Consider the following 16,217-nt stretch of genomic DNA (forward strand, 5'->3'; position numbering starts at 1 on the left):
TAATGTAAAACATAACACAACCAACTGAAGCACAAAGATTAAAACGTACGAATTATCAAAATGTGGAACTCAGTCATAATCGATTAAAGTCGCAGCACAAACACTCCTAATGGTTCGTAATGTTAGACATAGAAATTGTCATTTAAACATGAGAATCTAATAGAATCTATCAGAACAATCAGACAACTGTAAATTCAATTAAAACTGTACCCAGACTACATCTTTATTTTTTCATGGTTAATTATAAAAAAGAAATCTGACTAAATTCCGGACCCGGATAAACGGAAGAAGACGAGTACGAGTTCGAAATATGACTAAATTCTACTTTGTTTCCTTAGATTTTAAAGCAAAATGTCAACATGTTATATAAATTTGTTAGTAATTATACATTAATCTGTGACACTTTATCTGGAGTGGCATGTTATTATAATTTAGTACACATAAATATAATATTATTATTAGTAGTAAGTTAAATTTATAGATGTTGGTGTTATAATCCTGAGATTAAAAAAAAGATAAAACTAGATCTCAGGAAAGAGCTCAGTGTTTCAGACTGATGAGAGAAAACAGAGATGACCTACTGCCAATCACATCAAATTACGTTTTAACCAAATATTCCTGTGAGAGAAATTAAAAATATCCACTAATACTAGTAAAATAATTAGCCTATAGTCCAATGCCAGGGTGCAAGTACCTACACTGTGATGTTATGATATGAATTTAGAGTGAAATGTCATCATTATTCTGCTGTATTCACACACTGAGGACAACAGTGTGAGAAAAGTGTATGATCTAAAATAGAAAACCTACTTGTATCTACGTGTGCCACAGTGAGTTAAACTTTATATGTTTTGTACTGTTCATTTTTACATATTGTGTTTCAATGATTTGACAAGTGAAGTTTTAAAACTACAAACTGTGAAATATTTGCTTTGTTTATTACAGTCTCTGTACTGAATGAACATGCATAAAAATAATTAAAACTAGAAATACATGTCAAAAAAAAAAAAAAAAAAAAAAAAAAGGAGAGAGAATATCATAGAAGCTATATGTGATCGACTGGACCGAGACAATAACAAAAGAACAGCCTCTGTATAAAGAAAAACACTGTAAGATTGGGATAATTTAATAAGTCTATTTAACCCATAAAGACCCAGTGCTACTTTTATGGCAGTTCCCAAATGAATTTTTCTCTAGATTTAACCTTCCTTAAGTGATTTATCACCATTTATTATAATATTATCCTCTGCATTTTGTGTTTTTTTTTCAGCGAAAATCATGTATTTTCCTGTATTTAATTCACTGATCATGTAGATGTTCATAAAATCTCAGATTAAAATCGAGGGTTATTATATCAAAACAGAGAAAACTGAAGAAAAAGTGACTTTTTCAGCAAAGATATCAATGACTGAACATAAAAAGAAGTGTGAAGTGTCTCCATCCATTGTCATTGATCCAACTCCATGGGCTTTAGTGGTGAATCAATGTTGTAGAAGATGACTGTAATTTCCATGGTAACTACGGAGCCTCTGAACGTCCACATCTGCCACATCTGATGACCATGAAAAGACGACAAACTCCATTTTACACCAATTATTTACATATTTTGAAAGGATTAGTGGATCAGAAGTTATTAAGCGTTTTAGATCAGTAGATGATTTAGGTAGACAGTGGCTGTTTGGATCTTTACAGGTTAAGAAAACATCCAGTTGATGCAAGACAATTCAAGAAATATGAATGGAGGTCTCACTGAATACTGACTTTTACCTGCAGGAGACATTTAGTTCTGAACTTTTTTTTTTCTTTTTTTTTGGTTGTTTGTTTCAGTACTATGTACATACTATGCACAACATTTTATTTAATTATGTTTTTTTTTTTTTTTTTTTTACATTTTCATGTTGTATCTGAACAAAGAAATTAAGGGATAAGGATGTACGCTCATCACAATCCTAAAAAAACCAAGCTAAAGTTTGCATCAGGCCTTTAAAAGAGTTCTGGTTCGATCCTTCTGCATTTGTTCACGTCCTTGGAAGGTGGAAAAATTCTGACTAGAATCTCCAGAATGATTTCTGGCTGAACCAGTAGAACACAGAAGGCTTCTATGTACAACCTGCCCAGGGTGGTTCTATGTGGAACCTTTGACAGAACACTCTAAGTCATGGGTGTCAAACTCATTCTAGTTCAGGGGTTACATTCAGATTAATATGATCTGAACTGGGCCAGACCAGTGAAATAATAACAGTAAAAAAAGTACAACTAAATTATGAAAATGTTTACAGGGTGGGGAAGCAAAATTTACAATGAACATTTAGTTGTTTTTTCTCAGCAGGCACTACGTCAATTGTTTTGAAACCAAACATATATTGATGTCATAATCATACCTAACACTATTATCCATACCTTTTCACAAACTTTTGCCCATATGAGTAATCAGGAAAGCAAATGTCAAAGAGTGTGTGATTTGCTGAATGCACTCGTCACACCAAAGGAGATTTCAAAAATAGTTGGAGTGTCCATAAAGACTGTTTATAATGGAAAGAAGAGAATGACTATGAGCAAAACTATTACGACAAAGTCTGGAAGATACTATTAAAGAAGAATGGGAGAAGTTGTCACCCGAATATTTGAGGAACACTTGCACAAGTTTCAGGAAGCGTGTGAAGGCAGTTATTGAGAAAGAAGGAGGACACATAGAATAAAAACATTTTCTATTATGTAATTTTTCTTGTGGCAAATAAATTCTCATGACTTTCAATAAACTAATTGGTCATACACTGTCTTTCAATCCCTGCCTCAAAATACTGTAAATTTTGCTTCCCCACCCTGTACATCTACAACATTTCCTTAAAAATGTGAATAATATGAACAACCTAAAATGTCTTCAGAAAAACAATTGCAATTCTAAAAATATTCTGTCTCAGTTTATCATTTACACATGTGCATTAGAATTTACAGTTCACAGTGGATCGACAAATACACCAAAGACTTAGCAACAGGCAGAATATAATTAAAATTACGCTTACTTCTCTTAAGACATTTCAGATTGTTCATATTTGTTCAGGTCACATTTTTTTAATGAAAGGATAGGTTGTAAATGTAAATATTTTCATGTAATTTTACTTTTTTACACTAAAACTAAAAATTGTTGGGTTATTTATAGTTGAAGACCCTGGTGCTAAAAGTACTGGAGTCACAAAAAAGTGTGTTAAAAATATTTCTAGGGTGGACTTAGCGAAACAAATACAACATGTTTATATGCTCAACTTGAATTGTCCAAAAATGTGACTTCAGTACTTTTAGCACCAGGGTCTTCAGTTTATTATGATAGTATTTGACTGGTCTGATGCACTTCAGATCATATTGGTCACAAAGCCAGATTGGACCCTTTGGCGGGCCAGTTTTGGCCTGGGGGCCACATGTTTGACTGGGTTCTAGGTGGTTATATAGGGCTATAGGTTAAACCAGGGATGGCTGCATGTGTGTGGTAAATGCAACAGTATCTTACTGTATTTATTCTTGGGTACCTGCTTCAGTGGACCAGAAGTGAATTTGGGATGAGTAAAATTATCTGTCTGTACAAAGGAGCTCCTATCAGGCAGAAGAAACCGATATGGTGACTCTCATTTCAGTTCATTTCATTTCAGTTCAGTTCAATTCAGTTCAATTCAATTCAGTTCAGTTCAGTTCAGTTCAATTCAGTTCAATTCAGTTTTATTTGTAGAGCCCTATATCACAACAAGGTTGCCTCACAGGGCTTTACGGAATTATTTGGATATAAAAACAAACAACAGTCAAATAAACAGTGGATGAAGGAAATGGATTAATGTCCCGGACTTTGTCTCTCAGTTTTCTGCAATTATAATTGATTTGACCAATATCAAGCAGTAAATTTAAAATAATATAGTAAAGAAATGTGCATTTATTTCCAGTGGTAATTTCAAACATAAAGCATATGAAAAGTGGATACTTTGCAGATGAATCAGCTGCCAGTTCTTCAGTGACTGTAAAAACACAGTGAAAGTCTTGTATAACAGAGTACAGCCTCCACATGCATTAACCCATAAACCTCCAGTGGTACTTTTGTGGAAATTCCCAAATGAACTTTTCTCTTTATTTAACTATTCATAAGAGATTTATCACCACTTATTATAATATTATCCTCGGTATTTTGCATTTTTTTCCCCGTGTAAATCAGGTATTTTCCCATATTTAATTCACTCATGTAGATGTTCATAAAAGCTCAGATTAAAGTTGATTGTTATAAAATCAGAAATGGAGAAAACTGAAGAAAAAGGGACTTTTTCAACAAAATATATCATTAACTGAACATAAACCAAGTTTGTCCGTCCACTGTCATTGATCTAACTCCATGGGTTTTACTGGTGAATCAATGCTGTAGCTATGGTAACTATGGAGCCTCTGAACATCTAAATGGGTCATATCTGATGACCATGAAAAAATGACAAACTGCATTTTGCATCAATTATTTACATGCATTGATAGGATTAGTGGATCAACAGGAATAAAACAGTTTAGATTAGCAGATGCTTTTGGTCACCAGTGGAGTTTTGGGTCTTTATGGGTTAAATGTGTGCCTCTTAGTAACTCCATCTGACCAGGAACACAGTTCTATGTGCTGTGTTTATAATGGTTTCGCTTTAAAGGTAAAAATAAGAAGCCTTTCCACTGTATTCAACCACAGTCTCATGACTCCTGTCCGACTTTTTAGTGACATTACCTGAAGCAATGGATGGTTTAATCCACTAGATGGCAGCAAAAGCTGTTTTTTGTCCAGTTTGAGTCCAAAGCAAAGCAAAAATGATGAGCCATAAAAGATTATGTTGCATCCATCAGGTTTGTCTTGGTTGTATTTTGGTGACACAAGAGAAGAAGGAAATTGAATAATAATTAAAATTTTTTAAAAAAATTTAAAATTAAAACATAAGAGCTGAATCTACGAAATTCAACAAAAATGTTCAACAAAATCAACAGAAATTGGTCAAAATCAAATTATTCCCCCCCAAAAAAAGAAAAAAAATTGACCAAATGAAACTTCTTATCAAATTGATGATCTTTTTCTTTTTTGTCTTTTTGTGCTTTATTTATTTATTTATTTATTTATTTATTTATTTATTTATTTATTCTTTTTTGCATCATTGTACAGTTAAAAACATTTGTTACGAAATGAATTGGTAAGTAATTAAATGTAATATTATATTAAATAGATGTACTTGAAATGGTTCCATTGCATTGGTCAACAATTTATTTATTTTTTTTATTTATTTTAGAAATTATCTGCCTCAGAGATTAAATGTGCTAAATATTACATATTTTAATAAGATTAATTGGAAAACAAATGACGAAAGTGCTGGTTTGCTGAAGGTATATGATAAAATGTTATTCCACATATACTGGTTTATGTACATTTATACAATACATTTATAAATGGTCCACTAGATGGAACCTGTAAGGTGAATGTGTCATGTGCAGACAGTATTTGAAGTAGATCTGGTAGCTCTGAGACAAATATTCCTTTGGAGTTAAACCCATTCTCTCATTAATTCTTGAATTTCACATTTTGACCCAAGACTGTATCTTGGAAACTTCAGCCAACCAGCATTGTTGACTTGATTTTTCTTTAACAGTGACTCACACGTGGTAAAATTTCACTACTATTATTCAGAAAGTATTTTACTTGTAGACGAGTGTTATTTATTATATTACATTTTCTTTTAAAATCATACACATGTACATTTGTTTTTGCAGATTTTCTGGGAACTAAAAATCATGATATACTAGGATATAAACCTGAGTTTAATCAACTTCACGTCATATGTTCCTTTCAAAATGTACAAGTTGGTAAATTGTCCAAGTGTGTTGGGTGTGGAACAAAGAATCCAAACACTGTGCCAAATTGAAGTGTGACACCCAATCTTGAATGGGTTTGTTGAAGCTCCATTATTTATGAATGAAGCCTCAAATGTCATATCGTACATTTAGCTGAACCTCAGCTCATTTGGGCATTTGGGGTGAATGTAAAACACACTCTACAGTTACAGTAGAACAAACAGCTGCCTTTGTGTTGGTTTTGGATCGATCTTATGAATATTAAGCATGATGTCTAACACACACACACCTCAATTTTTATGTTTAACCCTTTACCGGGTAAATGACTATTTTTGGTAATTTCATCGTACATTACAAGACAGTGACAGCACCAGTTCCAGTGAGGACAGGGTCAACAATCTCAGATCCAATGTCGTCTACAGGGTCTGTAAGGTCCACCTCTGCATGAACAGTGAGCGGACCTGCTGTGTTAGGTACCATGAAGTAATGGTACTAATGTAAGGAATGATGTTCAAAGGGATAGTGTGGATGTGGACAGGGGTCTGGATTAACACTTATGTTGTTGGAATGTTCTAAAAGTGATGCTCTAATGTTCTAAAATACATCTTTCTTTTACCTTGCATGTTTTTTTCTTGTATTTTTTCATTTACTAAAAGGATTTTTTTTTTTCATTTATTTATTTATTTTTGCCACTAATGGGTAAGGAAACAAATGTGGCAACTTCAATAACCTTAATTTTCTACATAAAAATTAAAATTTCACAAATATAAGAAAGTCTTGTTACGTCCTCCAATCACACACTGAGGTTGAAATTTTGAATTTCAGAGTATTTCTATGAGTGCCCTGTAAAGGGTTAAGATTATCATGATTAATTTGTACATTTTGAAGCAGTGCAGCCTGCTCTGCTCTGTTTACATGTGGTAGAAAGCAGTACTATAGTCCAGATTCCAGATTTGGACCAGGTACTGGTATGTGCTGACAATGGTCTCACTACGAGTCTGAAGATCAAACAGAGACGGGTCAGGAGAATTCATGTGTCCTATAAGTTATGTGATAATTCAATAAAACCTTATAAGGTTAAGGTGCCCTCATAGTCACCTTAAGTTAACTGTTTGGACATGATAGTTTTGGCATTACCTCCTTTTTTTTAGTTTTAATTAATGAATGGGGAGGACTGGCATGGTTGGATCCCCTTTAGCTTTAGCACTTATAATGTCTTTTTGAGATCTCAGAGAGCTCTAAACTTACAAACAACCTCATTTTGTCCAATCAAATGGAAAATTAGAACTCCTGCAAGAATATCAGAGACTTTGTGAGATGTTGATTGGCTATGTGATCTTTGTTCCATCCTTCTCCACGGCTGTGATAAGTTATAAAAGGTGCTGGGATTATCTTTAACACTTAGAGAAAACAAGTCAAAACACAAGCCACACCATGTGGTGGTCACAGTTTTAGTGGGAATGGTCATTTTTGCATTTCATTTGTACTGAAAAAATATAAAAAATAATGATGTGGGTTTTGCTGAAGTCTGCACAGGACAAACATGTGTCCTCATGTCTGATTTGTCTCCATCTCTGTAGCACCATGATGCTTTATTCATGTTTCATATTGAATCATATTTTCTGATTTCAATATGGGATTTTATTTGATGGTTCGGTCCAAGACTCTAGCAGATAGGGCTGGGGAATATATTGAATTAACTCAATTAGATAAGGTTAAACTTTCTAAAAATTGTGAAAAATGTCTAAAATAACAAAACTGAGACTGAGACCTTTATTACTCAGCATATATTAAAAATGTAACCTGTTTGATTCTTATGATATATTATGTGTGAATGTGTTTCTTCAGTTGTATGGCATAGTTACAGTTATTTAAGAGTGTTTTATGTCAAATCTTGTGTTCAGTTGACCAGAAAACAATCAAAATTATACATTATTGATAACATTGAAAATAAATTTTAGATTTAATTTGCATTTCCTCCCATATTGCCAGTGTAAAGAATGTGCAGGTCTAATAAAATACAGTTTCAGAATGTATAAGTATGAGGGTGGGGGTAGGAGTACATAAGTTTTTACTTCTTCCTACTCCTTTTCAAGCATGTATAATTTCATTTCATTTGTTTAATTATTATCATTATTATTTTTATTTATTTATTTTGTTGTTTGCTTGCTTATCAGTCATTTATGTACCAGTACTTAAATTTTTGTTGGTTGATTTTTGTTTTGATTTTACTGTCTACATGTTTGAAATAAAGATTTCATTCATTCATTCATTCATTCATTCATTCATTCATTCATTCATTCATTCATAAGTATTGTGTAAGCATGTAGAAAAGAGCACCCACAGAATGGAAACACTGTTTTACTCATCAGCTCAAGCTGTTTGTTTATATATAAATTACTAGAATTGTTATATATGTATAAATCCTAGCTTGCATTGGAGCCATTTGCGCTGTACTGTATTTTATTGCATTTCCACATATTTCCCATTGTTTTGTTGATGATTTGTATTTGATTTGTATGTGATATTTTCTTTCTTTTCCAGACTGGTTCTGTTTTTAAACTGCATTTTAACATCAGGCCAGTGTCAGCAAATGAAAATTAGAATTTGGTTCATTACTGTTGATTAATGAGCACAAATAAAAAAAAAAAAAAAAGAAAGAAAATGTAATTACAATTTGTTCTTAGTTGTATGTCTGGGGATGGTTGTGTCACACTCATCCTGATCCTTCACAGACATTAGGACAGTCATGGGTGGATTTTAAGGTTAGAAATTTGGAAATTGCACATATTTTTTTTCGTCATATGACTCCTATTTTATTCCAGATTTTTACAACTAATCTCATGCTCCAACCATACCTGATCTAATGTGAATTAAGGACAGATAGCCCAGTATAATTTATTATCAGTCTTCACCAACGCCGTTTCTTTCTGTTTTGAAACAGCAGGTGGCGCTTTAAGATCAGAAATGTCAGCATTTGGAACACTCACCATCCGGGCAAATGACCGGTTATTAACCAAAACCTAGTCTGGAGATCATCTGGAAACTTTACAACCATGAAATATCTGACACACAATCAATTCGTTAGATGATATAATTTTAAATGTATTAAAATTAGGTACTTTCAGCCATTTGTTGGAATAAAATTAAACCGCGTACACAGGTATTAATCTAAATCTGTTAATAAAATTATCACAAGTCGAATTTTTGTGAATAATATGATATATGAACAGATGTTTATATGAGTAATTTAGACTAATATTAGACTATAGCACAGTAGCCTATAATCTACAGAAAAAATGTTAAAATGGCTTCATTTGTATTTAAGGCATAAACATTTTTTCTTATTTGTGCACAAGTAATTTGACAGAGCATAAGCGAGGCACTAAATAAAAAATAAAATAAAAATAAAAATAATAAAGACGATGTTTTCACCTCCAACAACCAAAAGCTTGTCACAAATCTCCATCTGTACTGGAATGACATGTGAGAGCTTCAGGGACGTAAATCGCAGCTGTCAGTCGCGTCTCACTGCGTCTATTTCAGAGGTTTTAAAAGAGTCGTGACAGACAGGTCAGACCAGATGACACCCGTGGATCCGCCACGGCTTCCCTCTGCTGCTGCTGTTGTGTTTTTGGGTGGCATGCTTGACATGAACTTGATGTCTAAAGGGCAGGACACGGAAATCCAAGACTGAAAACACTGCGGCCGTGACATCTGTCCTGGTCCCTGAGAAGAAACTATGAGACAAAACACATCCACCTGTATGAGAATGAACATGGAGATGGCTGTGAGATTTTCTGCAGCATCAGAAAGTGTGTCGGTCTCCTCGAAATCCCCCTGCGCACATTTACGCATTGTCATCTCCTGCCCTTTCACCGACACGAATTACAGCAGGTTACAGCTGAACCACAAACCCCATTGACCCTGGTGAATAATACAGAAAAAGGAGAAAATGGATAATGTAGTGACTTCTTGACAAGGCAAAGACAAAAAGGAAAAAAAAAAAAAAAGAGAGAGAGAGAGTTCAATGAGAATAGATCAGAAGGAATTAGGCTACTGGCCAAAAAAGAACCTTTTGAAGAGGGGGATCTTATTATAGGACTACTAAATGAACCGTTTTATAACACAGAAGAAGAAAAAACAAAAACAAACAAACAAATCATGACAATTCCGTTTTAACATTCAGTACCTTCACCAATGGAACAAAAAAGTGAATAAAAAGCAAAGCAAAATGTACATAAATCAATATGCAAAAATAATAACATGCACCAATTAGACAAGAAAATTAAACTCCAAATAAAAATGATGAGGTGCGATTCACGGTATTTATTATTATTATTATTATTATTATTATTATTATTATTATTATTATTATTATTATTACAGTCACAGTCATTTTATTTATGTTCGTTTTTCAGAAATTCAGGCGCTGATCACGCAATAAAACGAATAGATTTTGGTTTCACAACCTGTTACAACTGCACAGACTTTATTGTGCTTATAATTTTCATTAATAAATCACACTAAAAATTATGTTAATACACAGCATCATAAAAGTCCCTCATCTTGAACCTGTAAAAAAATAAATTAATAAATGAAACTTATGGGGGAAAAAATAAATCACTGCATAAATGATGTGATTATATATGAAAATATAATCATAACACTATGGAATTCTTGGGTTTGCATGTTTGTACTTACTCTGTTCGTGCGCCATAATCGACCACATTAAGTATTTCATTAAAAAGTTAATATATACACATAAAGTATAATTTAAGGAATGTAAATTAAATTAAAGAACACCTCTGTTTCATTGTGTCAAGAAAAGCCCAGACTGACTGTCTTTTTCCAGGTCATCTGAACAGTTGTGCTCTCCATGCCATTTTTTTTTTTTTTTTTAATTTTCTTTAATTGAGAAACGATTAAGATTTAAACGATTAAAACCCAGACCCACTGAAATGTCATTCGTGCAGGGGTAATTTCGTTCAGTTCCTGGTAACTGTGACTCAAGGACCACGTGATCAGCGTGGTCCTATAAATACCTTTCGAGCGCTAAGGTAGATAGTGTGACAGTCTGGCTGGAAACCTACCCAATCCCGTGCGTAAAAGATATTTTGGACAGCTCTTTTGGATATGCAGAACTAGACTTGTCAATGACCTTGAGCAGAAGCTGTTTAGAGGGAGAACACACTGCACTGAGAGACAACACAAGCCCATTTCGGTGCAAGACTCAAGATCCGTGACTTTGTTTTTTCCGCTGCAAATCTGAAGTTGTTTTTCTTGATGAGAACGTCGCGCTGTCCTGCTTCACCAGCCTCACATCACCAAGAGTCTCCAGATCCACAGGTCAAAGAGTTCTTTATGATTTGATTGTATTCTTGCCATGTGTGCATTCAGTAGTTGGAGATAAAGCTGCAGCAAAAGTCTGGTGTGGGTTTCAAGAGGGAGGAGGGGGAGGTAAGGCTCTCGCTCAGTAGCAGCTCACCGGACCAGAGGAGGAGGAAATCTGGGAGAGAGGGGGAGAAGAAGCGGCGTCTCCAAGGATGACTTTAGGGACGGATATGTCCGACAGCTCTGCATTGTCCGAAGATGTGGACATCGATGTGGTTGGGGGTGACATATCCGTTGGAAAAGACGGAAAGTACATTCACCACGAATTCAACTTGGACAATGACTCGGACGATAATTACTCCCAGAACGCGGCCGACAGGGTTTCCTCTCCCGGGCTCAGCAGCTCCGACTGTCCGTCAGACCAGATGGGGTCCAGCGCAGACTCCGGGACCGTGATCGGGGACAAAAGCAGAAAAAGCGCACTTGTCAAGCCCCCGTACTCGTACATAGCCCTGATCACCATGGCCATTCTGCAGAGCCCCAAGAAAAGGCTGACTCTGAGTGAGATCTGCGAGTTCATCAGTAACAGATTCCCATACTACAGGGAGAAATTCCCCGCCTGGCAAAACTCTATTCGCCATAACCTCTCCCTAAACGACTGCTTCGTGAAAATCCCACGGGAACCTGGCAACCCCGGTAAGGGCAACTACTGGACCCTGGACCCGGACTCCGCAGACATGTTTGACAATGGGAGCTTCTTGCGCAGGAGGAAGCGCTTCAAGAGGCACCAAAGTAATGAAATCCTCAGGGACTCCGGGGGGTTTCTCCCAGGGTTTGGATATGGCCCGTATGGATACAACTATGGACTTCAGCTGCAGAACTTCCACGCAGCCCACAACCCGTACCACCCACATCACACAGGTGGTGCGTTCCCGTTCCCTAACGCGCCCTGCACCTTGCCCTCCTCAGCCTCCATATTCCCTGCGCCGCATCCCCTGCCCTCCCTTTTGGGCGCCGATTTACGAAAGCCCTTTTACCCCCAACTAAGCCCGTCTCTGCCTCCTCTCAAGACAGACACCAGCACCTCGAGTCGGCCTTCCTTCTCCATTGACAATATCATCGGTGCGGCCAACTCCACCGCCTCTTCCTACAGCGCACAGCCCAGCAGCCAGGCTCAGATCCTGGCCATGCTGACCCCAGCCTTGGCCTCAGCTTCCAACCATTTGAACCTGACACAGGACAGCATATTACAACCCGGGCCACAGGGTCAGACTTTTACCAGCAAAACCCCCAACATGAACACTTGTCCTTTTTAAAACAAACGGCGAGGTTGGTCGCTGAAAATCTTTTTATTATAAAGCCAATTGTTGCGTCGTCCTATGTGAAGGTAGGATGAACATTCTTAGTGAAATAAAAGTTTCTGTTTCTCCCAGTTTCATAACAATGTAAAAGGGGAGGGAAAGAGTTATTTATGTTTTTGTAAATATCTGTATAATAGAGAAAGAGAGAGGGAGAGAGAGAGAAATGACAGCAAAACTAGGAGGAAGGATCTTTTTTTTTTTTTTTTTTTTTTTTTTTTAAGTAATGCTGGCCTACGATCTGGCATGTGGCCTTCATTTTGACTAAGTGAGGGGGAAATGAAAAAGATCCTGTTATTTTAAAAATAAGTTAAAGGTGTCATCCGTGGATAAGGGGATGATTTCCGATTTTTAAAAAAAAAATATATAACTGAGAATTTTATTATGATTTATATTGTTTTTATGTTGTGCGTCGTGGGAAAATGGCACTGTTGTTGTTGTTGTTGACATAGGCTGACAGAGACGGCAAACTCAGGTTTTACTTAAAAAGCACATGGAGAAAAAAAAGGGGTTCCTGACACAAAAATAACAATTTCCCACTATACCCCCTTAAATAATCTCCTCTTCTCGGTGAATTTGTGACAATATCATTTCATGTTGTCGGTGGACACGTACGTAGGTTATGTGGGTTTTCTTCTTTTTTTTTTTGGTATAAAAGAGCGCATTACCTCTCTCAACCTTTTAATTAATTGTTGTTCGTTTCTTATCTATTTCACAATTTAATCTGTGAAAACATTCAGTATGTCATGTGTTGCCAATAGACAGAGACACCTAAATGTTTATAGGTCATTTTTTGTTGTAATGGCAAGAATAATAAATGTTTGTGAATTAAGAAAAAAAAATCGTTAATTTATTTATTTCATTGAAAGCTAATATTAAAAAAAAAGAAATAAATTAGGTTTAACAGCTGCTGTTGAGCTGAATGGATTGATTTTAAAGAATTCAAATAAGAAGAAGCACTTTTATTGGAAGAAATGCTCTAAGAGTTCAGGATTGTCTATTTACAAATGAAGCCTAAATGATAATATTAAATCCTGTTGCAGTTTTTATTACTATAATAAGCAGCTACAGGGTAAATCTACACATCCAAGCAGTAAATTAAGAATCTTTTTCGTGTGAGAAATCCGGTGTGAATATTTCAAACACGATTCTATGTATATAACAGTCATGAATATCACGCAACAGTGGGCAAGTATATGCCTCTTGTGTGGCTCTTGGTCGCTTGTAAAGAACCGTTTTCTAGTAAGTTACAAAGGCCCCAAAAATGAATGGGGGGACGCGCGGGCCTCTGAGGTCTGTAATTGAAAGTGAACAAGGATATACCCACGGTCTTTTGGGGCTTTCGTTACTAATTTGTAGCAGCATTTTTCATCAGGCTCCTAATCCACCATAATGCGGCTTTTTGCTCGTTTGTTGATGTTGTCAGTCCGGACCCCTGGCACCAGGAGACCTGAATGTGCAGCGCAGTGAGCGGTCCCCTGTGATTCCCAGCCGCCACACACACACATTTTAGACCCTGAAAAGCAATCTTCTCAAAAGGCCCTCGGTTTTTGGTCCGCTTTCATGTCATCTGTGTTGTCTCGGGATACGTTTAAAAAGAAGCAGTGGGACTCGTCCGGCTTCAGAAAACAGGACCCATTGGTCTTTTTTTCAGAACTGTTCGAGCACATGTTTCCAGACAGAAGGGGGGTGCAAAGCCTCCTTTATTTACCAGATCTGTGTGCAAATGGTTAAATTAGTTTGTGGGTGTTTTGACAGATGATTATTAAGGATGAAGGGTGGGAGGGCTGACTCCTCTGTTTCCCTCAGCACAGCTCACTGAATGTCTTTGAAACGAAAACCAACACATGACTACTTCCTTTATTGAAACCAGGTCTTTATGTCTTTTTTTTTGTCCCTCCCGTGTCTCTTTGTCAGTGGAAATCGGACAGCTGATAAATATCATAAAATTGATGTTCATTAGAGGCGTTTAAAGCGTCATATCAGTGATGTTAATTGAAATCCTGCGTAATCTCTGAACAAGAACAAATTACGCAGGATATCAATTGCAATGAGGCGGAAAAAAATACACTTAGCAGACTATTGAAGTTTTCTCTGCACAGGGAGTCATTACGCACCGCATCAGTCCATTAAAATCCACATGAAGCGTTTGCAGAGGTGGTTAGAAGCCCATTTAAGTAACGACAGGAACGAAAACTAATAAAAGCCAGTAAAAATCACAAGACGCAAAACAGAAGGCGCAGGCACACGTGCGTAAAGACAGCGGGTTCAGCCGTGGATGGAGCCGTCGAGTTTAGAAAAAAAAAAAAAAAAAAGGGTGATTTGAGACATTTCTGGGGGGGATCTGAAATGTGCGCCATCACTGTCCATCTCTGTAGTGAGATTACAGGCCTTTGACCAGAACTTGCTCATCCTCAAATCACCACAAACACTTGGAACATTTGACATCCCGAGGGGAACGTTTTTATCACCCTTTAATTTTAATTCCACGTCCAAATGGATGATCATGATTATATTGACACATTAATAGAGTGGGGCCTTTTCCGTGCTGCTGTCACCCGAGGACCACCCACAGCTCCAGCACCACGACAGAGTGTGTGTCTTTATTTATAGGAACCAAGACGTTCGTTGTATTTTTCGTGACATGTTCTCCAACTAAAGAAGAACTGAGTGGTAGCCAGGGTATGTGAAGTGACAGCCAAATGACTCAACACACACCAAAAGCACAGCGATACATTTTAAAGGCAATTCCCTTTTTTTTTTTTTTTTTTTTTTTTTTTTATTTATAAACGCTTCCATGTGTCCCGTTTGGGCGTAATCATCCCTAAACCCCGTATGTCTCTAAAATGTATTTATAGACCAAGATGACAACATAAATGAAGATTTATCCCCCCCCCCCCCCCCCTTCACAACAAATATGTTCTCCTTTTATAGTTTTAGCCGCTTTAGACAGACATAAGTGACTTTATGTGATCTGGAGTCTGATGTTTTGGTTGGTTTTTTTTTTGTTTTTTTTTTAAATTATCATCAGTTTTATTATTATCATCGATATTATTATTATTGCTATTATTGCCTTAAATAAAGCGTGGCAGCAGGGATTAAATGGAATCGTTTTGTTAAACCTTTTTTCACTGCCTTGCCAATAATGTTACGCCTCTGATCGATGCAAGTCGCGGTGCGTCTTCAAGGACGCAAGGACAGAATGTGTGCTGACGAGGAAACCTGTGTGTGTGTGTGTGTGTGTGTGTGTGTGTGTGTGTGTGTGTGTGTGTGTGTGTGTGTGTCGTTTTCAGTGTTTAAGAAATAGTGGACAGAGATGCAGGCTGGCGTTCTTCAAGGTCACACTATACAAATGAGAAAAAACAAAACAAAACAAAACAAAATAAAACAAACAAAAAAAAACTATTATTAAAGGGAAAATCCCTAATTGTCCATATTACCTTTCCATATTAAAGTATAAAGTATAGATGCAATATAATATAATATAATATAATATAATATAATATAATATAATATAATATAATGTTTCTTTGGTTTTCAGCCATGCATTGTTGAACAACAAAAGCTTGTTCCCAAACACAAACTCTCCCATCAATGACAACGAACGCCTCCTCTTTACATCCACTGTAGATTAGGCCTTCTCCTCCTTACACTAAAATACAGTTGTCCGTAAACGCC

At 36.2% G+C, this 16,217-nt stretch overlaps 1 protein-coding gene across 1 annotated transcript; it reads left to right on the top strand.

The window, feature by feature from the left end:
• The first annotated feature begins 10,929 nt into the window (after nucleotides 1-10,929).
• On the top strand, nucleotides 10,930-12,818 carry foxd2 (forkhead box D2). The gene has a single exon (XM_030131483.1). It carries the CDS (start codon nucleotides 11,394-11,396, stop codon nucleotides 12,495-12,497), a length of 1,104 nt encoding a protein of 367 aa, XP_029987343.1. The 5' UTR covers nucleotides 10,930-11,393; the 3' UTR covers nucleotides 12,498-12,818.
• Nucleotides 12,819-16,217: the final 3,399 nt, after the last annotated feature.

This window comes from Sphaeramia orbicularis, chromosome 4 (assembly GCF_902148855.1).
Source record: "Sphaeramia orbicularis chromosome 4, fSphaOr1.1, whole genome shotgun sequence".
In the NCBI taxonomy this organism is placed as follows: domain Eukaryota; kingdom Metazoa; phylum Chordata; class Actinopteri; order Kurtiformes; family Apogonidae; genus Sphaeramia; species Sphaeramia orbicularis.